This window comes from Parus major, chromosome 8, assembly GCF_001522545.3.
Source record: "Parus major isolate Abel chromosome 8, Parus_major1.1, whole genome shotgun sequence".
Classification (NCBI taxonomy): Eukaryota; Metazoa; Chordata; class Aves; order Passeriformes; family Paridae; genus Parus; species Parus major.
In genome coordinates, this window is record NC_031777.1 from 14,511,882 (window position 1) to 14,535,177 (window position 23,296).

Below are 23,296 nucleotides of genomic sequence, written 5' to 3' on the forward strand. Positions count from 1 at the left end.
AGACCAGGCTGTTCGAAGACTTGTCCAACCTGGCCTTCAACTAGGGCATCCACAGCTTCTCTGAGCAACCTATTCAAGTTGTTCTCACCAACCTCAGGGTAAAAAAATTTACTCATCTGTGTTAGTATGGGTCCAGGCAAATGTTCTTTCCTTATTTTGGAGGAACTACACCTTTTTGGAGTTTTGTGGGGGGTTTTTTGGTTGATAGGGTTTTTTAAAGACTGTAAAGAGCCTGCAGCTGTTTTTAATACTCTGCCCAGTAAATAACAGGAACCTGTTTGCAATCAGCGACACGCGTTATTTATTAACTGACTTCTCCATAATTGTCCCCAGACAGGGCCCCGAGCACTTTCTGGCAGACACGAAGGGAACTCGGGGGTGGCTGTCGGCTCCACGGGCTCCGGGCGGCCCTGGAGCGGGAAGAGGGACTGGGACAGCCCCAGGGGCTCGGGGCGGGCGGGGCTCGCCTCGCCGCCTCAGCCCCGCCTCGCTCCCTCGCAGCTGCTGCTGTCGCCCCTTCAAGCAGCGGCGTGAGCGGTGCCTGAGGCGGCGTTCGCCCGCCCTGCCCGCTGACACCGCCGGTGCCCGAGGCAGCTCTTCCCCGCCGAGCCGAGCGGAGCCGGCGGCGCGGCTGCAGCGGCAGGCGGGGGAGCGCTCCTCACCGCTCCGCCTCCGACCGCCGCCCGCTGCGGGGATGTGTGATTGCCATGGCGAGGCGGCTCTTCCCGGGGGCCTGGCTGAGGAAGCCCCACTCCGCGCAGGTAGGCCGGCGAGGGGCCGGTGCCGGCGCCCGTCCCTCCCCGCAAAGTTCCCTCCGGAGCGGGCGCCCCCCGCAGGGCTCTCGCCGCTTCCCCCGGCCCGGCCCGGCGCGGCCGCCGCTCCCCTCACGCCGGCGCCTGGCAGCGGCCGGGGCTCGGCTGCGCCGCGCTGCCGCCCGGCCGGCGGGAGGTGGCGGCGCCGGGCACGGCCGGCGGGGCACGGGAGCAGGTGGCGGCGGCCTCGGGGCCGCGGTGCCTCCCGCCGCCCGCCCGCCGGTGGGATCGGGCCTCTCCCGCTCCGCGGAGCGGCCGGCGCAGGACCTGTTAGGAGGCAGGCGGCCCGCGGCTCCCGGACTCACGGCACGGCCGGCGGGGCAGCGACACCTGCAGCGCTGCCGCGGCCCGGGAGCCCCGTGCGGTGCCCCGAGCCCCTGCTTTACACCTACCGCCCGTGCTGCCGGCATCCATCCTGCCAGCGCACCGACCGCAGCTTGCGGGAGTAACTCGTGCCCTTTTCTGCGTGTCTTCTAAAAAATTAATGTCGGGCACTTTTCTTCTGCTGCTCCCCGCATTTCTTTGTATGTTCGTAGACTTGCTTTTTTGTTTCTGTATGCAGGTACGTGTTTGTATTAGTTCAGTTAGTAGATTAAGGATGTTCTCTTTGGAAGTACTGTGGCTATTGTGTCATAGGAAGTTCTGCCGTGAAATGTTAGTCGTGACGTTCTGGTGGCTTGATGGTTTATCCACTGGGTTTCCCCTTACCAGCTGGATTGTATTTTAACTAGATTGTAACTAAGGCGAGCGTTTGTTGAGTTGGAGGAGATAAATAATGTTTGCTTTTCTTATATATGCTGCTTATGTGCTTGTCATCTGTTGATATGCTTAGTGATCAATGGATTAAAAATGTTTAAACTTAATATTGGTGCATTTTAAAATCTTGAATGTTTGAATTTCTCCCCATCTGGAACTTTTCCAGATGAGGAGAAATCTGGTTCTCTTCCTGGAAGTACCTGGAGTGGGGTGTAATGGTTAATGAGAAGCATCCAGATACAATTTTACCCTCTTTAGTATTTGTTTCATGGCATGTATCTGCAAGTCCGGTCCCATATCACTTGGGTTTTAAACCAAAAAAGATTATTCTAGATCTATTTACTGAAGTAGATATTTGTGTAATATTTGGATTCCCATGGCATAAAGCCATCAGTACAAATAAAAATGAATTCATAATCTATACACTACCTTTCAAATTAGGAGTCTCCAAATTGTTTGCCTCCTTTGCCTTGATAGTCTTTCTTATCATCATATGACAACATCTGATAACATTCTTCTCTACTCTTCTCCTCAAAATTTAGTTTAAGGCCTTCCAAGCATAATATGTTATTTTAAAATCTGCTAAGAAACAAGAAGACCACAAAATTATTTATTAGAAAAGCCAAAGAGGTTAAATGTTTGCTTCTATTGCAGATTTTTTAAAAAAAATTCTAGTTGTGCTTTCTTATACTGAGAGCTGATTTTGCATATTCTACAGACTTGTTTTAGGAGATCTAATAGTGGTGGAAACATATTTTCCTGCGTTAATGAATGTATGTTGATATTTGATGCATCCATTGAATGGCAGCAACTATCAATATATTGGCTTTTCTTGTCACTGCATGTTACTGTTGGTACATGACAAATGTAGTCATGATTTAACGACACTAATTACTGAGTCCTTTATTGAGATTTGTCTCCAAAGCAGCCAATGCTCTCTAAGTAAGTGGTAGGGCTATGAGCAAGGTGGAAAGACTTGTGTAGTGTTTCTATGCAGCATTTTAAGTAGCACACCGGGGGAGATGTTTGTACAGTGGAAGTTTATCACTGAGTGAGTTCCAGCTTTTTGTTGGCTGGTGTTCCAGACTTCTTGAATGTTATGTTGTGAAATTAATTGCCAGAACATCAGGTTCTGTGAGGCAGAACTTAATACTTGTTCCAGCTTTTCTGCCCTAATGGGAGCAGGATATTATGAGCTGGGTTGCAACAGATATTCTATGGCAAATGTTCTCTTACTTCATGTAAGCTTTAGCTTTTGTGCAGAATGCAAGACCTATAGGTAATCAGCTGATGATCTTTGAGCCTAAAAAGGACATCCTGCCATGTGTCAGCTCATGTCAAAGGAGCAGGGCACAGTCATAGTTATCTTAGCTCAGCCCAAAACTTAGTGTTAGGGCCTCCCTGAGTAAATGTTACTATTCTTCATAGTGACAGGACTTTAACTCTGAAGTACAAAGCTTTGTGATTGCTTAGACTGCAAATCATGTAATAATAGTAAACAACAAAAATACCCTAAAACCTGGCAAACTGTTAAACGCTACTAAAGACCACAAAAATAATTGAATTGTACTTAATTTTACAGTTGGGTGATTAACACTGGGATTTTGTTTGACAAGGAGAGTTAGTGTCCCAAATTGAAGGGACATTGCCCTGAAGTTCTTTCTGACAGCTGTAGTTACCAATTGTGTTGTGTGGCTGAGGACTATCCAGCAGGATTGCTTATGACAGTAATAATGTAAAGAACACTTGCATGTGTGGAAGTTTGACTTCATCGATTCTGGACCAAGTTTACAGACTCTTTAAAGGTGCCTCATGGACTTCAGTAATGTACAAGAGACTATCTTTGAAGGGCCAAAGAATAAGCAAGTTTAAAGCCCCACACGTTTAAAGCCCCAAATTTCCTAAATAATCTCTTTGCTCTAAGATCTTAATCCTTTCTGCTTTGTTTAATCTTTTAAGAAGAGATGTCCCATTTTCCATCCTGGTTATTATTTTATTTCAAAAGATAGCTCAGCTCTCTTTCCTCACTTTGGTTACTCAGGATACAAAATAATTCAAGACACTGGCATAATCATAAGCATGCACTGTCTGCTGTTAAAGATGTGAATGTGTCCTGTTCATGGCATCCAAAACAGTGTGGGCTAATGCTCTTGGACATCATGTCAGCCTACCTGAAATGCCTCCTGTGATAGACAAATCAACCTGAACAGAGAACAAAACAGAATTTCTAATGTGATTGGCCTACTTTTTTTTCATCTGTCCTTTTCCATTGCATTCATGTAAGGCAAATGGAGTGAGGAACTGTGATTTGGAGAAGATTACTACACTATAGTTATGTGTAATACTTTCCAGAATTAAGCTCTCTGTACCATTAAACAAAGAAACACTTTCATACTCTTTAACCATAAAAGTGTTTTAAATAAAAAGTACACTCACCAAAAATCTGTCAAGTTATGTTGCGTGTTGATTCACTACTCTCCATATGCTTTGGAGTGCATCCAGGCTTGAGTTTTGCCAGAAGTGGTTTTCCAGTTCTATTTCAGGGGATGAATGTCTAATTATTATTCAGTGCACATGACTTAGCAGAATATACAAGTGATGGAAGAAGTTGAATCTGTACCATCAAGCACTGCAAGTGCTTCCCTCATTCTTGCATTCCCTGGCTCATATTTAAGTCTTGATGGAAGAGTAGAGTTGAAAAAGGAAACCATTTCCCTGTTTTGAACACTTTCTTCCTTTTTTTGATAATTTTGGAACTCTCAGTCATTCTGTTGCCCTAAAAATGTTCTTATGACAAGTTTCCTGGCAGTTTGTCACAGCTTCAAACAGAGTCCATTTATATGTGTTGTTCCCTAAATGCCGTCTGGGACGTCTTGCTCAGAAACATGTTCCAGTGATCTGCACAGTTGATGTAAGTCCTTGTGTTCAGGGTGCATCACCTGTGTCACCAAACCAGCTCAGTAAAGCCCTGTCCCTGCATTTGGACAGTGTGTGCATGTGCCAGGTGAAGTGAGCTGAGTGTGTCTACCATTCTGTCAGACCCATTCTGGGGAGAAAATTAAAATTTGGTAGGGGAATGTATGGGAAGAAATCAAATAATGATCAGGCCTGTTGCTGAATGTGATGAGGAAGTCCTTATTAGAAAAGCAATTCCCTTTGAAGCCGAGAGTGGAACTTGGTTGTCTGTAAGCAGAGGGATGCTGCTGTCCGTGCTCTGAACTGGCTGGGCGGCTTTTCCAAGTCAAAAGCTGCACGACTCCATTGGCACAGTGCTGAGCTCAAAATAAATCTAGCTTCTCTGGAACTTATTGCCAAATACATGATGTAGTCAGATGGCATTTGGGGAGGATTTTTGGTCTCAAGTACATTCCCTTCCTGCCTAAGGAGGAGGACAATATGTACAGTATCTGTACTGTGAGAGTGGTCAATATTCTGCAGTGGTCCTGTGGCCTGCAGGCTGCTGCTGGTCTCTGAGGTTGTATTAAATGTATACAATAATACAAAATTTCATTAAACAGCACGTAGGTTTAAAGTGTATTATAAAGCTTCATGGAAGGATTCAGCAAGAAACACTGAGGAATGAAGAGGGTTTGTTGTCCCAGAAGCTTTGGTTACCAAGCAGCTTTACATGACACAACTTTCCCTGAAATTGTCAGTTTTATTTCTATTGATCTTTCCCCAGATTTTACCAGTAGTTTTCTGCACTTCATGTTCTGCTCCATAACAGGGTTATTAGAAATAGATTTAAAACATGCCAAAATTATAAAACCTGCCTCTAAAAAAAAAATCACTGGAGTAAAAAGTTAATTGTAGCTCTCTTTATTTAACCAGGTAGTTTTATGCTTGTCAAATGAGTGCATACAAAGGCATGAAAGAGTAGGGATGCACAGCTGAGGCACGTGGCAGGACAACAGCTTTATGGATTGGCATCACCTTTGGGTCTTTTGAAACTGACTTTTTCTGGATTCTCTTGTTTCCAAGAGAAAGGATATAATGCATACTGGGGTTTTTTGTTGTATTTTAATAAATAATAATAAATTACTATGGTCTTTCAGTTTTAAAAAATTCCTTTTTGCATCTACTACAGTTCTGTGTAAATATGTGATGGCAAAACTGCTCATCATTACTACCTTTCTTGGAACCTTTTCAAACATGGAATAATTTCTCTATGATGAACAGTCAAGTTAGGACCTGTCAATTTGGAAAAGAGGTGACGTCACAGGGAGGTGTATTATGGAGGCCTAAAAAATCATGTCAGATGGGGACAGAGTGGACAGAGATTGTTTACTCTTCTCTTCCAAGAAATGAACTAGGGGCTCTCAAACAAAGCTAATATGAATCAGACTTCAGCAAAATAAAGTCCAGTCCCTCACCTTGGTAGTGAATAGTAGACCTGTGAATTAATTGCTAAAGTTTGTTGTGGATGCTAAAAGCTTATGTGGATTTTTAAGGGAATGTGACTAAATTAGTAAAAGATAAATGATCTAGGATTTACTAAATATAGAATATCACATCTGGCTTAGCAAGTTCTCCTAGAGGAAACTGGGAGCACACTTGGTGTATATATAATATATGTTATCAGTCTTCGGTAGCATCTTTTGAAGCTATTGCTGAAGATCAGGATAGTGATAGAAATGGATCTTATACTGACCAAATATAGCTGCTCTCATGCACTTTCCTTATTTCCTGCTGCTAAAGCTGATCCTGATCTTCTAATTAGTTTCTGATCCTGATGTATGTAAATCAACCTGATAGCACACCAGACTCTGAGGAGGAGAAAAATGAAAGAAGGAAAAGATCAAAACATCCCTCCTACTTTGTAAAACACTTAGCTCTCCCTCAGTTCTTAATTTAGAAATAGTTTTTGCTTCTGTCCCTGTGAAAACTTGTTATGTGAGGCCACAGAAGCAACAGGAAAGTTGTGCATACAGCTGTGTGAAGGTGAAGGTGCAGCTAGTACAGAAGAATTTTATTTGCATGATGAATGGTGTCATTTCAAGGAAGGAGTGGGAGGGAGATTTCAGCACACGGAACCTGACTCTGATATTCACCCTGCTTATTGTATCTCTATCTTATATATTTACACATTAACACAGACTATTTTTTTGCCAAATTCCTGGTCTGTTGGATTTGATTTACCATGAGTGGAACATAGGTAATTGGTCTTAGAGAAAAATGCATTTAATCGAGCTCTGGGAGTTTATGATTTTGATCAAGTTGGTTCCTGCAGTCTGGCTTGCCCTGTGAGGGTCTGACCCTCTTCTTCTATTCATTTATATATCAATTTTATTTCCACTTACATAAGTCAAACTGACCTCTGCTGTCAGTTTTGCTCACTGAAGGAAGCAAATGTTCCATATAATGCAGTCTGCTTATTTTATCACTGTGGAAGTCAAATTCCTTAAAGATGAAATGGTAAATAATGTTTACTGCTCAGTGAATTACTAACAATATTTTCTCTTTGTGTGCTCTAGGTCCGTCTGTCATACATGCGGATCAAATATCTCTTCATCTCCTGGTTGGTAGTGTTTGTTGGCAGCTGGATTATGTATGTCCAGTACTCCACCTACACAGAACTGTGCAGAGGACATGACTGTAGGAAAATAATAGTAAGTATATTTAGTATAGCTTTCTGAAGCGTTTGACTAATTCAGTCGGTGCCACATGTGATTTAATCAAATTCTCATATTCCATCATGCTGAAGTAAGATTACAACTTCAGTTACAGATAAAACCAATTGCGTCTCTTAACAGTATTTTGGTATAGGGTTATTAAAATTTTTTCTTAGGCTTTTTTTCAAGACTCAGGTGCTGGAAGAGATACAGTTGTGTCCTTTCTTAGGCAATTTGTTAATTTTTTTTTTCCTGTTTGTTTCAGTGTGATAAATACAAGACTGGTGTTATTGATGGGTCAGCATGTAGCAGTCTTTGTGCTAAAGAAACATTGTATTTTGGAAAATGTTTGTCAACAAAGCCCAATAACCAGGTAAGGCTTTACTCATCCATCCTAGTTTTATTATTTCCCACTGGAATGTCATTATCTGGAACTAAGGTAGACCTTAGCATCAGCAAGTTGAATCTGTTTAGTAATGATTATTTCAAACTTTATTTGCTGTGACAGGCAGGGCATGTGTGTCCTGTATGTAAAGGGGTATGTGGATATTTTATGCTACGTGTATTTTGGAAACCTATATAACATATACTGAATCCTTCCACAGTTTGCCAGAATGTGCATACTTTGTACATCATACTGCATCTCTGCTATCCTGCATCACCAGTAGAAGCAGCAGCCTCGTAACAAGCTATGCAAAGGTGGCAGTGAAGCCAATCTGTTGTTTGGGAAGCTGTCTGTGTTTTGACAGCGCAGTGTCTCTGAAGTACCTGCAGCAGTGGGTTGTCTTTGAAGCCATAATTGCCATAATCATTATTTGCACACAGGATTCAGTTTCTGATCTGTGTTGCTATTTGACTCTTGAAGCAGTGGTTGGAGGACAGGTGATCTTCAGATGGACTTCTACAGTGTTTTATACCTTTTCCCCTCTTTTTCTACATAGATCTATTTAGGAATCTGGGGAAATCTGCAAAGTGTTATAAAATGCCAGATGGAAGAAGCTGCTCAACTTGATTTTGGTACTGACCCAGAACCAAGGAAGGAAATAGTCCTATTTGATAAACCAACAAGAGGAACCACCGTTGAAAAATTCAAAGAAATGGTATATGGTCTTTTTAAAGTAAGTATATTCTTATTTACTCTATTTTGACAGAAAGGCTTGTTTTCTTGAAGCTAGAGAGGATACCCTGTCATATGAGCCTTGTTCAAGAGTATGCTAGAAAAATAATCAGCACAAAAATAGTTTTCCCAGCAGTGCTTATCTTGAAGTTTGAAGTACTAATTACCAGGGGTTTTTCCTTACTCTTTAAATGATGGAAGCTGGCATTCATCTTTTATGTCTATAGATTTTGCTAGTATTGGTATAGAAAACATGATGTAAGGCTGATGTCAGTTGTGCATTACAGCAGCTTTGTCTCTAACAATGGTGAGCAGCAGGTGTGTTAGGGTAGTTTTAAGGAAAATTTGGAAAGAAAGTTGATCTGCCTAGTTGAAAATGGAACAGCTCTGATTGCAGCAGTGGCTTCTTTCTCTGTATTCCTACAATGGAGGTGGTTACATCAAATAAGAAAATTAAGCATTTAAGTGTAATTATGGGATTTGTACTGTTTTGTCTTGGTACCCTTAATAATTGGACAAAATGTAGTTGATAACATTATTCCTGTATATTTGTAAGGGCTAATCAGCTGAAAACTAAACCTGATCTAAACTTTTGAATTCTGCATGCTTTTTCTTAGAGAATATCGAAGCTACTTGATAAAATTTTTCTGAAGACTGGTCTGAACAAGAACAATGATTGAACTTTAATATTTGCATTTTGAAGTGCAGAGAAAGGCAGTACTTTCAGAGGATTGTATGCTCAGTGCCTGTGAAAACAGAACAAAAAGGAAGCTCTGCAGGCACCTGATGGCAGGTCCTGTTATATCCATAACCAATGAAAACCAGAACATACCCAGTATTATTCCTAGAAGGAGATTAACTGGAGGTAGAGTGATGGATTGGGAGTAGTTAATGAAGTCATATACTTAATCTTTTTTGTTTGTTGCTTTTAGGCAAAACTGGGTGAACAAGGAAATCTTTCAGAACTGGTTAATCTCATCCTGTCTTTCGCTGATGGAAACAAAGATGGAAGAGTCTCTTTGCCAGAGGCAAAATCTGCATGGGCACTCCTGCAGCTTGAAGAGTTTCTGTTAATGGTGATCTTGCAGGATAAAGAGCATACTCCCAAGCTGATGGGTTTTTGTGGGGATCTCTATGTGACAGAAAGAGTTGAATATACCTCTCTCTATGGAATCAGCCTTCCATGGATTATAGAACTTCTCATTCCCTCTGGCTTCAGGAGAAGCATGGACCAGTGGTTCACTCCATCATGGCCAAGAAAGGCAAAAATAGCTATAGGGCTTTTAGAATTTGTGGAAGACATTTTCCACGGACCTTATGGTAACTTTCTTATGTGTGATACAAGTGCCAAAAACTTGGGATATAATGATAAATATGATTTGAAAATGATGGACATGAGAAAAATAGTGCCAGAGATTAATTTGAAGGAAATAATTAAAGATCGTCAGTGTGACTCAGATTTGGACTGCATTTATGGTACAGACTGTAGAACACTATGTGACCAAAGCAAAATGCGATGTACCACTGAAGTAATTCAGCCAAACTTAGCAAAAGCTTGTCAGCTCCTTAAAGACTATCTGCTTCGTGGTGCTCCTTCTGATATCCATGAAGAACTAGAGAAACAACTCTACTTGTGCATTGCCCTTAAAGTCACAGCAAATCAGATGGAAATGGAGCATTCTTTAATACTCAATAACTTAAAAACTTTACTGTGGAAGAAAATTTCTCATACAAATGACTCGTAGCTTCTCCACCAGCAGAAGAGAATATTGATGCCTGTCACTAGAGGTGGCCTAAGACATTTGATAAAAACAATCTGCACCTTTTAAAAAAGATATTTCTTTATTCAGATTTTATTAATGGTTCTTTCAGTCCTGCCCTTCAGTCAGTAAGTGATGACAGGGCTTCTCAAAAAATGAACATGCCACTGAATGATCAGGCAGAGGCCAGAAGTCCTTCTGGTGTTCAGTGCTGTGTTATGGAAACAACAACTCTGCATGCTTGACTGTTCTGTGCACTTTTTCAGATCTTGAACAGGATGAAAGTGTTCACTGTGCCACCACATCAGCTGAGGGAACATCTTCCATTTCTGTGGAAAACATTGCTCACTTGTGAAATACCTGCAGAGGATTTTTTTCCTGAGTAGTTTTATGAAGAATCACCACTACTGCAAGTAATGTGTCCAAGTCCAAGCTGCTGTTATGAATAAACTGAACTGTGAGATTGAAGTTTACTAATACCTTGGCATGGCAGAATTTGCACTTTAAATAATTTTTAACTGTGGAAAATTAGAATTTTATTCTAGAATGTAGAGGCTGTAATATGAGACAAATCAGATTCTGTTTACACATTGTTACCTCATGCTTACATCTTGAATGTTTAAGTAGTTTGACATTTTTAATTAAGTCATTGTATGGTGAGCCCTGTGGGAGCCAAGAATTTTAGATTATTTCTTAAAGTCATCTATCTGGTTTAGCAGCAATACCAGCATCTGTTTCAAAAACTTCAGTGGAAACCTTTAACCCAAATTAAGCTGTAGCAAATGGTGAAAAGCAAGGACTTTGTGGACTAAGCTATTGTGTGAAAACTGAAGCTAATTTTTAAAAATACTGAATAGCAGACGTGTCCAACCAGTTGAAAAAGGAAGTTTGCATAGTGTAGGCATCTGCTGTATGACATGAGAAACAATTAATAGTTGTGGATAGTCTTGCCTCTTCCCTGTCCTCCACATTTAGCTACAGACCTGTACTTCAGTCTTCTTAACTACTGCCCCTGTCCTCCACATTTAGCTACAGACCTGTACTTCAGTCTTCTTAACTACTGCAGGAAATATGTAAGCAAGAGCTAGACCTGAATTTTAAGACAGAAGCTGGATTGTTCAGGATTGTGCACTATTGCTCAAATGAGAGCCTATATTTTCCAGCTCATTCTTGCTGTTTCTAAGTGAGCTGCAGTGTGTTACTATTCTTTTTTTCTAGTAGCATCTATAAGTCACTGTTAAGACTCATCTTGAGTAAATTAACATCACCTGATCCTGGCACTCCACAAAGCACGACCACTCTACCACCTTCAATCTGCACCCTTCTGTTTTTCAGATTCACATCTGTGTTTGTAATCATGCAGAACTGGATGTCCATAATACACCCGAATACATGCTCAATACTTAACTATTGAACATTTAATTTATAAATGCTTTATACCTAAAGTTGTTCAGTCTTTATGATTTTAACGACAGTCATCTATGTACTTCTGAATCCTGGCCCCTGAATTAATTTTCAGCAGAGGTAAGATCAAGCTTTAAGTAATTTGAAAGGTTAACTGCTTTAGGTATCATGTCTTAAATGTATTCCTAGAATGATGACACTGACGTAGAGGACCACAATAAAGTAATTTCTCCATACCAGATGTAGTAATATGCAGCTTGGGTTAAGATTGTTTTGTGAACATCAGCCTTTTACTTTAAGAAATATTATGCTCATGCTAATTATTGTCTTGAACTTGCTAATGTGCTCCAGCTATGAGCTATGAAGTATTTGTAACCAGCAATGCACTAAAAATGTAAAGTGGTCATGTTCTTGGTGAAAAAAATCTGACAGTGACTGCTATTTGGGCAGAGATTTCTTAATACCCAACATCTTTGGGTATCTTAACAACTGGAGAATATGTTTAATAGTGCAGTTTGTTGTACAGAATCTTCATTTTTATTACTGTTGCATCAAGGTGAAGCTTTCATTGGAAAAAAATACACTTTTGTTTACAATAAATCACAGGCCTCTTTTTTTTCAAAAGCAGTATTTACACCAAATACCTATATCTTAGAGCAAAACATTCCTCCTTGTAGCCTACTTGACTCATGTTTAAAATGTGCAGTTTCTGGGTGCAATGGAAAACCCTTTGGCACACAGAAATGCCTATGAAACTGAGAGGGAGGAGGCAAAGGACCAGGGCAGGACAAGGCTGGTGAGGAATACTTCTTTTCCAGGTGGCTCAGCCTGCAAGCTGCAGAGGGACACAGACTGGGCTCTGGGTGGGAGCTGTTGTTTAGGATAAGATGAAAGCTGGTGATTGGTGAGGTGGATGGACATGGAGAGGGGAGGCAGAAGACTGAGGAGGTGGAGACTGGCACCAGGGTGATTAGGGGGGTGGGGCAGTGAGGGTATAAAAGCCATGGGGTGCCCCCCAGAGGGACCATCTAGAGTTGTTCCTGTACCAGGAATAAACTGTCTTGTGGAATGAGATGTTGTGGGCTCTAAGGGAAGCCTAGGGGTGAACTGGAAGGGAATATGGTCTGGCTACGTGGTGAGTGTGTGGGAAGTCAAGGGGAAAGGTTCTGATGAGCAACTGTCAGGGAGCCTCATTAATGTTTCCCTAACCAGGCCCCTGTACCTACCCCTGTGTATGTAACTTAAAAGTGAAGTTTCTTATCAACTAAATAACGTGAAATACTCAGCTCAAGACAGTACAGTAGCAGCCAAAGCTTGAAGGTGGTAAGAGCATGACAGCCCAAGTTACCTTTGGGCAGAGGCTTTAGAACCTACTGAGACTGCTCTTGTTTTTTTCCTAAGCTCCAGCCAGACTCCACCCAAACATGAAGTATGCTGAAAGAATTATGAAGACAGGTACAGCCTTTAAAGAAAATTAAATCTTTCTCTAGATAGTTAGTCCTTGATACTAACCATGCCAAAAATTAATCAAATTGACTTCCTTCTCCATCTTTATAGAAGTAATTCTGATGCAGCAGTCTTGGTCTTTGAAGTCTGTCACCTCTCTTCTCTGTGAAAACTCAATTCACACAGTACTTTTAGAGAGGAGAGAAAAAAACCCTTTCAGGTACAGAAAATCTAGATCATAAAAATATTCTCTGTTTTTATGAACTATATAAATAAGCTGGTCTTACACAGTTGCTTCCTCAATAAATTTATTGCCACTTTTTTGGAAGCTTCACAGAAAACTGTGGAAGTTGTCTTAACTCTCAGTTCTGCGCTCCTGGGCCCTGAGGAAGCTGGCCTTCTTCTGAGCAACACGGTCTTTCTTCTGGGCCAGGGACATCTTGGGACAGTTCCATCTGCAATGGAAGAACAGTGTGCAGCAGATCCAAAGCAAAAAAATAGCAGTGCATCACAACTGTGCTGAAGAGTGCATTGGAGAATATATTCCCACTTCTGTAACATGTTCTATTTCCTCGTAATGCTCTAAGGCTGTAGTTGGGGCACCACAAAAAGCATGCCTGGACAGTTTAAATTTCTCTAGAAGGAAACTGTACTCTCTGTGACTGAAGTATAGATATTATCAAGCCCAATACCAATAGCTGTGTCCTGATTTTTCTCCCACACCCTTAAAAATCAAAATAATTTGGTACTGACAGACTAGTCAATGATCTCTCAGCTGAAGAGAAGCAGCTTTCCCACTGAAAACTCTAGGAGCTGAAGATACACACTATTCCAGCTATCCAAGCTACAGACTTTCTTCACTTTGATTTTTTAAATAGTAAAGAGGTCTTGAATTTTGTATTTCTACTGCTCAAGTTAACTCCAAAGTTATACAAGCAGTTCTGTATCTTAACCTGGTCCAGAACACGTGACTAGTGACACAACTGGAAAACTGCATTACTTGTTTTTCTGTAACTAAGGTGCTGCCAACGGAGAAGTCACACAGATGTTAAAAAGAATGAGACTTTTACCTCTTTTTCTTGACTTCTCTCTTGGGTTTCTTTTCATGGACTGGATTATCCCGTATAGCAGCATGGGCTTTTTTATACATTTCTTCCATCTTGGGGGGGAAAAAAATAATTAAGTTTACCATAGTAGTGCAGTTGTAGGATTATCAGAAATCCAAGATCCCTGTGCCTGCGTTGTCCCCAGGCATGCAATAATGCCGCTCTGTTCCAAAGGCAACTCTGGCTCCATAATGGCACAAATTTTAGGAATATTTTTGCTGGTGGTTAATTCAGACCACTAGGTCTCAGCTGTGAGAAACTTTTTAGATGTACAAAGAGCAAGTGTCTATCTACAGACCTAAGTCCTAGACTCACTTCATCTGACTTCAAGCTGTAACTGCTGTTTGCTTAGGAAGCAGATAAAGTTGGCATTTACATTACTTTCTTTTTAGAAAAAAAAAGAGCAAGTAGTTAAATTTATAAAAACCCCAAAACCCCACTACAATGAAGGGACAGAGAATGCAGTTTGCTGTAGCCTAAAAAGGGGATATGAGGGAACTGTGTTTTAAAGCTCCAACATCACTTACTAGGAGAACCAAGCAAGAACATTACAGGCAGCAGGACAAGCCATCTGAAAGGAGTTTAATACTTGGAAAAAGTAGAAGAAGCACCTCTGTATTCTTACCCATCTTCTAGTACTTTATCAACTCTAGAATGTGAAGCAGTACTAAAATAAAGTGTTTTACAGTCTAGACTTTCATTAAATGCTACCTTGGACTCTCTCCATTCATCTAGAATATCAGAACTCCCTTCTAGGGTCACAGGAACAGTACCACAGATTTGTCCCACAACCACATGCTCACTCACAGTTACAAGCACTACAGCTACAAAAATGACAGGCTCTGGGGCAGGATAAGAGAAAAGCGAAGAGACTGTACAGAAACTTCTTATTTAGTTTCTCTGTTGAGGAGGGGGGGGAAAGTGGTCCAGCACAGATTCAGGTCCTGTTAACCTGGATTTATAGGCAGAAATATTAAGTTCCACAGCAGGCAAAAAGATCTCATTTTCAGAAGTTCTACACTGCATTACAGAGCCCTTAATGAAGGAAAAAAAATCTTTTCTTTGCATGGGCAATATACAACATGAGTCACATAATTTTACATATATTAGACTCATCTGCATTAGTACAGAAGTCCCTATGAGCAACTCTATTAAATTCTCCAGCTCCAGCTGGGTAAATCTTACCCCATCAGGTGTTACATTGTTCTTTATGTACTGGGAGAACTGTTTCTTGTAAGCATCTTCATCCTCCTCCATCAGGTACCGCATATAATCAGCCACGTTCTGGCCCATGATGTGCTTGCGGTGAACCTCAGCATTGAACTCTTTGCTTTCTGAGTCGTAGCCAGGGAAACGTTTGGTGCTGTCAAACAGCAGGTACAGTCACATTAAGGCTCTAATTCAGAGGCTGAGATGCACACTGAAATGACTGATACATCAGATACCCTACAGATAACTGAGGGATAGAACCCTCTAATAAAAAATAAAAGTTTTAAGTTGATCTCAGCTGCCATCAGTCCCGTCTTGAAACACTGCAGTACATCAAATACACACCATGGACCAACTACAGTGTGTTCAGTCACTGCAAGTATCATCATGTAGCAGCCAAGTCAGAAAACCTGGACAATTAGCCAAGAATAGGACAGCATAGGAGAGGGTAGGAAAACACACAAAAGATCTCAATATTTTCTTTCATCCAGTACTGCTAGCAGAAAGTAGCACTCAGCTGGTAATATCAGTGTTAGGTAACAGTCAAAATATCCACATGGAAATTCTAAATGAAGGTGGACTGCTCAGACTTACTGTTGTACTGACAACTGCAGCAAGTACCAGTGGGTTTTTATGTGGTATGTAGTTTTTTCACACTGAAATTAACACCTACACACAATTGGTGAAGACTTAAACCAAGCAAATACCCTTTGAAGATCTGATAAGGACATTCACTTGATTTTTAGTAAAAGCAACAAGATAGCTCTTTAGTTTCTACAAGTTTCATAATGTCTCTTGACAGTTTTAAGAATCCCAGCAGCACTATCAGAACTGCATTTGTAGATTAAAAGCCAACCAACAAAAACCCTCCAAACCCAGAACCTAATTACATAACCATTACCATGTCAGTACAAAATTATTTCAGCATAAATTGATTAGTGCAAGTAGACTGTCACATACAGAAGCATCTCAGGCTAACCCTGAAGAAATTCATCATAACACACATTACCTATGAGGGATAGACAGCCCCCCATCCACTGCACCCTTCAGAGCACCAAAGACTTTGTTTCCAGTGGTAGTTCTGGCGAGACCTGCATCTAGGTAGCATGTAAAAGCACCAGGCTTGCCATCCACACTTTCCACATTGTATTCATCACCAGTGACTTCAACTTGGCCTTCATAGATCTTATCAAGGCCGAATTTATTCAGAAGCTGTGGGGAAAGAAAATGCACTTGTGAAATTCCCTCCATTTATTGATAATGATGTAGAATTACCAATACTTTAAAATGTCAATTTGCAGCAGAGCCGTGTTTTTAACGAATTTCTTTACAAAAAGTATGGACCCAATACTAATAACAAAGCTTTTTATACAAACACCACTGTAAGTGTATCTGTTAAATTCCAATCTTCTGTTCCTACAGGTACACCACTGTCCTTAAGACTTATTCAAGAACCCCTGTGGAAAATGGATGGCTGCTGTTTACACGTTTTTCAACTCTACAAGGTGCATTTCTCACATTTTTACCCTCCTTCCCTCCCCCAAGCTTAAGGGCTGAGACAGAAGTGGGCTGCTGGAGCTGAGACCGTATGCTGTCATAGCTCTCACTGTGACTTGACAGTCACAAGACGCATCAAATCTATTAAAGAGCAAAAGTTATGATTTTAAGAACCCCCAAGACTCTGGTGGGCTGACAGCACTGAAGGAAGTCTCTCCCTTGGCTGCAGGAGCCAGAGCAGCAGAGCAGCAGCCCCAGCCGTGCCTGTACGTACCCTGCGCGCCAGGAGCAGGCCGGTGCAGTACGCGGCGGCGTAGTTGGTCAGGCCCACCTTGACGCCATACTTGGGCAGCTCGTGGGCGTAGGCAGCACAGACAATCACGTCCCCCTCGATTCTGGCATAGGCAATCTGGCAACAAACAAACCTTAGTGTTCCACCACTGGGGCTCCATGCATTGCTCCTCTGACCCCTCCTCAAGCCAACAGGAATACTGGGTCTGAGTGTGCAAAAGACTGCCAACTGCTGACGCTGCACTGCACCAGAACTCCGGCTGGCTCTACAGTGGTCTTTGCACTCTGGCACAGGAGAATGCCAGGAGCGGGGAATCACTGGGGAGCAGGCTTTTCCCTCAGTGAAACCTCCAGAGTCCTGGGCCACCCCAAGCTCTGTGAACAGCGTCAGGAGTGGAGACAAGAAAGCAGAGGAGTCTCTCCTGGACTGAGGTTCCCAGCAATGGTTTTATTAGGTCAGGGAAACAAGGGGTCCACGCTGGAAGGGATCAGGTCCAAGAGAGTCCTGAGCATTGGTGTGCAAGGAGTTAAGTATGGCCCAACCTCCAGGGGAGGGTACAAACTGTAGACCAATGGGGAATCTTACAACAAACCTCTGCGTGCAAGCTCAAGGAGTGCTGCTGCTTTGGTTTGCTGGGGGATTGCTTGTTTGTTTCCTCTCCTTGTGGCTTGTTTGTTTTTGCAAAAGGAGTAAAAAACTCCTCAAGTAAATCAAATCTGTATTAGGCCAGCTAAAACACTTGTCAGTAGCAACTGTAAATTACCTTCCCACATAGATCAAGAGGCCAGAAACTGCCTATAAAAGCAACCTTTTAAAGAATCATCACGAATGGCAATGAATTCTGTCCCACTTTCTGATACATCTCAAAAAATATAAAAAGTATGTTACACTTTGTGGTAACACCATTAGTAACCTTATGGAATGATTATTTTATTTGTGGTCTGAGACCATCATCAATCCAAGGTCTCCTGAGGGACAGCAAGACTATCAGATAGATTTCTGCTGTTCCTTTCATGTATAAGACCTTCTCCCTTTTTCTCTTACACTTCCTCTCTACATCCAAATGTTGTCTCATTTTTGCAGGATAAGTGTCTGCCACCACTTATTTTCATTTTGAGTTTAAAAGATAAAATAATCTCATTAATGACTGAACTGACTTTTCTCAACAGATAACTACTCTATGAAAAACAAGTTAAATTTAGCTGCTTCTTCTTAGAGTGCAACATCTATTTATCATACAACAAGTATTCCTAAGTTTTTAACTTCAGAATTAGTCAAAACATTCTAAAAAATTAAACAAGGGAGCCACAGGTGAAGAACTGCATATGATGCCACACACAACCACAACCATGAAGAAATGCCTACTGTTCTTGTTTACCAGACTGCTTTAATCTCACAGGAAAGCCATCATAAGGCCTCAGTGCTTCATGCGAGGCACCCAACATCACAGAAATAGACTCTCAAAAGAGAAGTCATATTTAGATACAGTACAAGTCAATGCAGGTTGACAGGTCACACTGTCAAACTGGTTGTCTTCAGCCAAGCAAAAAAGGCCTCTTTTTGAAGCCCTTTAAATACAGCAAAACATAACAAACCCAGAGACATCTTCCCTCTCCCAAAAATGTTCTACTTATCCCAGCATCACAATCTTACACTGCAAATAACCTCACAGCAGAAGTGCTAACACTTGTAAAACTTCTTTACTAGAATGAGTAGAGTTTACTACTGAAGTTGCAATAATACTGAAGATTGTCCTCCTCTGAGGAGCTATTTTACCATACAAACACTCTGCACATCCGGCCTAAGAAACCCAGGTGCTCCAAGCCTCCCTCTCTGTGCTGACTTCACCCTGGCAAGGCAGGCAGGTAAGCAGCAAACATCGCAGGCCTTACCTGGCAGATGATGTCTCTGTTGGTAACGCGCACAATCATCCTGTATTTAGGAGTGTTGTACTTGTTTTTATCTTGAATTACCAAACGTTTGCGAGCATAGTAATCAGTTTTTCCCTCTGAAAAACAACAGTTGCAGTGTGCAAAACGCGTGAATAAAGTTGGAATATTCACCAAGGGCGTTTAATTGTGTGTTACAGGGAATTTAGTAATACCTCTCCTTCTCCTGAATTTCACTTGGTATCTCTTGAAGTATGCCTTATTCTTGACAACTTTCACAAACCCCTTGGATAAGAAACATAAACTACGTGTTATTAACATATAACCCTGTAAACCAAGACGATTCTAACTAAACGTGCCATGAGTAAAACTATAGCACAATCAAAAATTAAACAGATTTTCTTGCATGTTTAGATAAAAATAGTATGTTCTAGATAAAAAGATAAAATGAAATGGAAAAAAATAAACATGGGCACATCAAACCCCTTAAATTCTACTCCTCTGACAGGAACGAATGCTTCAAGAGAAAACCAACGTGTGTCTTTTACCAAAGTATCTTTCAACTGACTGCCCGTCCGCACGGACCGCAGCAGTGACCGTGCTCATTTCCTGTCACTCCCGCACAGCCAGTGATTCTTCTGGCACGTTCTGCCACGGAGCCCCTTCCCCTGCAGCCCCCCGCCCTCAGCCAGTCCGACAGCCGCACCCCGGGGCCCGGCGCGGCTGCTGCAGGGCACAGAGAGCTGTATCAGCCCCTGGCCCACGGCTCGGTCCCGACCCGGCCGCCGTCGGCGGGACGCGGGCCGTGGGGGCAGCGCAGCCGGTAACGGGGCCGGGCCGGAGCCCCTCGACCCGTCCGCGGCGCAGCCCCGGCAGAACGGCAGCCATTGCCACGCCGGCGCCGGGCGGCCGCCCCGAACCCGCGGCAATCGGGCTCCATCCGTGCGGACAGAGCGGCACGGCGGGCGCGGAACAACGGACGCGATGCCCCCGGGCCCCCCGGTACCGGTACCGACCATCGTGCCAGGCACTGTCCGGTCCCTCAGGCCGGGGCCCGCTCCGCACAACGACTGCGCTCCGCAGCAAACGGGAAAAGGCCGCGCGCGCCGCGCAGCCGCAGCTCCTGCCCTGCCCGGCGGGGCGGGGCCGCGCGCACGCCGTGCCGCCCCCTGCCGGCCCGGCGGACCCACCGCGGCCGGTCCGGGCAGCGCCGCCGGGCACGGGCGGCTCCCGCCGGGAGCGCTCCCCGCGCTCCCCGCCGAGCCCCCGGAGCCCCCGGAGCCCGATCCCCAGCGCTGCCTCCCGCCAGGGCCCGTGCCTTCGGGAGGGACACTGAGGTGCTGGAGCGAGTCCGGAGAAGGGAAACGGAGCTGGGAACGAATCTGGAGAATGAATGGGTCCTGTGAGGAGCGGCTGAGGGAGCTGAAGTTCAGCCTGGAGAGGAGGAGGCTCAGGGAAGACCTTATCACTCTCTACGACTGCCTGAGAGGAGGTTTTAGCAACATGGGGGTCGGCGTCTTCTCCCAGGCAACCAGCAATAGGACAAGAGGATGTAGTCTAAAGCTCCACTAGGGGAGGTTTAGGATGGACATTGGGAGGATTTTCTTCACAAGAGAGACTGGACGTTGGAATGGGCTGCCCCGGGAGGTGGTGGAGTCACCGTCCCTGGAGGGGTTTAAAATTGGACGTGGCACTCAGTGCCATGGTTTAGTTGACAAGGTGGTGTTCGGTCAAAGCTCTGACCCAATGATCTCAGAGGTCTCTTCCAACTTAATTGATTCTGTGATATCAGAGAAACACAATTCTGAGGAAAAAAATAACACTGCTATCATCCAATGTCTACACATAATGCAGGATCGATTCCAAGTCTCCTTATGTTAAATGACTGGGTAGTTATTAGCCAAGGATATATCACAGAGAAGGGGTTCTTAAACAGAAAAAAAATCTATAGATTTGGTCTTTTAAAAAGTTGCCAATTATGTATATATTAGTAGGATTCTAATTCCCATCATCTTCTAGGGGAAATTCTCACAACCAATCAAGCAGCAAGTAACTAAAAACATAAAACCAACAAAAATCTCAATTGAATACTGTACTTAAAATAAATTATAGCTGCTTGGGGTTATTGATATTTAATAAATTATAGCAAGAATATAGACTTGCATATATATATATACACATACACTAGATCAAACAGGTCAAGTGGCATCAGGTTTCTTGACATTGTCAGATAATAGTGAATCTTCATTCCTGAATGATGCATTTGTCTGGTTATGCTCATTATCACTAAAAAAATACCAACAATCCACTTTGCTAGTTATACATAAGCCATTATTTTAAAAATATATTAATTTTATAGAAATAACCAAGAATATGAAAGAAAAAAAATATTTACATCAGGCAAGTAGTAGCGTGGTTCCTACTTGGCAGGAACCTGCTAGCTTTGGAAGTAATTTAATTGAAAGGTTGTTGTAGCAAGACGGAGATTGGTGTCTCCTCCCTGGAAACGAGTGACAAGAGAACATAGCCTGGAGCTGTGCCAGGGGAGGTTCAGGTTGAATATCAGAAATAATTTTTTCACTGAAAAGGTGGATAAGCTTTGGCTTAGGTGGCTGCCCAGGGAGGTGGCATAGTCACAATCCCTGGAGGAGTTTAAGAAATGACTGGATGTGGCACTTAGTGCCTTGGCCTAATTGACAAGGTGGTGATCAAAGGTTGGACTCAATGATCTTGGATATCTTTTCAACCTAAATGAAAAATGATTTCAGAATTTCAGAAAGTTCAGAATTCTATGTGCTTTTCAATTTGTAATTGAAAGTATCTCTATCAGAGCACATTGTCTTCTCTCCCCTGTGGTATATAAATCCATAGTCTTAAAAAAATATGCTGCTCCTACTGGGCAATTACTCCCATGACAAATGCCTCTCAGACAATGGTATCATAAGCAAGATTTGTTAGTGTTTTTGTTAAACAAGGGGAAACAAAATCGATTTCTAGTTCTCTGTAACAAGACTTTACTCCTCAAATAGCTCACCACAGAAAAAATCAGCCTGTTAACCTACCACACCCCCATGCTTGCTCATTGCCACCCTGCAAAAGAGACTCCAGCTGGGTCTATTGCCCCACCCCAGCATCTCTTACAAATTTGGCGTGAAGGGCTCGCCTGGCCTTTTTTTCCTCTGGCTTTTAGTGACTATGTTTTTTGGAAGGGTGACTGCTGTTCATACACACCCTGAGCACGTTAAGGTAAAAGTTAGTATTTTCAATGCTTTAATGAAGTACCTGAGTACCTTTTATTCATGACACATTGATAGGGGAAAAGTATAAGCACTTTTTTTTTTTTTTGTCCATTAACGCTATTTCTCAATTTCTCTTGTATAAGGCATTTTTACTTAGGTGTTTTCTGGAGAACAAGGTATCAAGCAGGGGTTTTAGATCAATGTCTAGTACTACTGATGCTTGAGCAGCATCTTCTGCAAGCAGGGACTCTCTCCCCTGTTTGTCTGCAGAGGACTCAGGGTAGTAAAGCCCTGTCAAGGTAGTAGCAAAGCCCGGAGACTGGACTGACCCATGTGATCACTTGTAGGAATTGTTTTGGATTTTTTTTTGCTATTGCTTACAGGAGTGACAGCCTTAATTCAATGAAAAAGAATTTGGATGAAGGCCTGGCGATAACCTATCCCTGCTATTGCTGCATACTTTTTTTTAAAGAGTGTATTCTTTGTATACTTGGCTATAAAGCAGAGTTGTAGAGTGCTGTATGTATTCTGGTAGAGTTGGTATAATTTTCATAAATATTCCTTAGATAACAATTATTTATTAAAGGTTTTGTTACAATTGTTCCAAATGAAAATTTCTGTATGGTTTTGTCTAGGAGTCTCTACTCACTGTAGAAGGACAATGGCGAATGGGCTCATTATTAGATGGGGATCTGCTCCGGGCAGACAGTCTCTCAACTGTTTGTGTAACCTAATCGGCATCTGGCTGAAACGTGTCTGACAAATGTGTGGAGGGACGGGCCCGTCTAGCCCGAGGCGACGGTGCTCCCGGAGAACGCGTTACTGAGTGCAGCTTCTAGCGTAGAGACGGCGTTACGGAAATGCCTGTGCAGACACCCTGATTACACCAAAACCCCGGCTTTCCGCGGAGCACCGGCTTCGCCTCGTGTGGCGGGGCGCGGTGGCTTCGTGCCGCTGCCGTGAGGAGCGAGCTCGGGCGGCGGGGATGCCACGACCCGGGGCCGGGCGGGGGCTCGGCTCACGGTCGGGGGCCGTGCGGAGGCGGCAACGGTGACACAGCGGGGGACCTCCGCGAGGGCAGCCAGCACACGAGCGACCGGCACGCTGCGGGCACGGCTCGCCGCCCGGCCTTTCAGCGTACGGCACCGGGACCCCCG

General features: G+C 43.0%; 2 protein-coding genes and 1 non-coding gene across 3 annotated transcripts; 1 reads left to right on the forward strand and 2 right to left on the reverse strand.

The window, feature by feature from the left end:
* Nucleotides 1–612: 612 nt before the first annotated feature.
* DIPK1A (divergent protein kinase domain 1A) lies at nucleotides 613–10,536 on the forward strand. Its single transcript, XM_015636553.3, has 5 exons — nucleotides 613–761; nucleotides 7,043–7,177; nucleotides 7,446–7,553; nucleotides 8,122–8,298; nucleotides 9,230–10,536. The coding sequence occupies exons 1-5, from the start codon at nucleotides 708–710 to the stop codon at nucleotides 10,040–10,042; spliced, it is 1,287 nt and encodes a 428-aa protein (XP_015492039.1). The 5' UTR covers nucleotides 613–707; the 3' UTR covers nucleotides 10,043–10,536.
* A 2,662-nt stretch (nucleotides 10,537–13,198) lies between these two features.
* Nucleotides 13,199–20,043, reverse strand: RPL5 (ribosomal protein L5). The gene is made up of 8 exons (XM_015636555.3): nucleotides 19,917–20,043; nucleotides 19,116–19,185; nucleotides 18,904–19,019; nucleotides 16,994–17,128; nucleotides 16,232–16,434; nucleotides 15,199–15,376; nucleotides 13,978–14,066; nucleotides 13,199–13,362 (listed from the first exon to the last, which is right to left on the reverse strand). The coding sequence occupies exons 1-8, from the start codon at nucleotides 19,917–19,919 to the stop codon at nucleotides 13,263–13,265; spliced, it is 894 nt and encodes a 297-aa protein (XP_015492041.1). The 5' UTR covers nucleotides 19,920–20,043; the 3' UTR covers nucleotides 13,199–13,262.
* LOC117244818 lies at nucleotides 15,520–15,616 on the reverse strand. The gene has a single exon (XR_004498613.1). It is a non-coding gene; the product is annotated as a small nucleolar RNA SNORD21 (small nucleolar RNA).
* Nucleotides 20,044–23,296: the final 3,253 nt, after the last annotated feature.

What these genes read in the sequence shown, in the direction of transcription:
- DIPK1A (XM_015636553.3), top strand. Translation starts at nt 708, where the DNA reads ATGGCGAGGCGGCTCTTCCCGGGGGCCTGGCTGAGGAAGCCCCACTCC. An exon ending in GGAAGCCCCACTCCGCGCAG is followed by an intron (nt 762 to 7,042) that starts GTAGGCCGGCGA and finishes TGTGTGCTCTAG; the next exon opens with GTCCGTCTGTCATACATGCG. An exon ending in ATGACTGTAGGAAAATAATA is followed by an intron (nt 7,178 to 7,445) that starts GTAAGTATATTT and finishes TGTTTGTTTCAG; the next exon opens with TGTGATAAATACAAGACTGG.
- RPL5 (XM_015636555.3), bottom strand. An exon ending in ACAGAGACATCATCTGCCAG is followed by an intron (nt 17,129 to 18,903) that starts GTAAGGCCTGCG and finishes GTTTGTTGCCAG; the next exon opens with ATTGCCTATGCCAGAATCGA. An exon ending in GCCTGCTCCTGGCGCGCAGG is followed by an intron (nt 16,435 to 16,993) that starts GTACGTACAGGC and finishes CTTTCCCCACAG; the next exon opens with CTTCTGAATAAATTCGGCCT.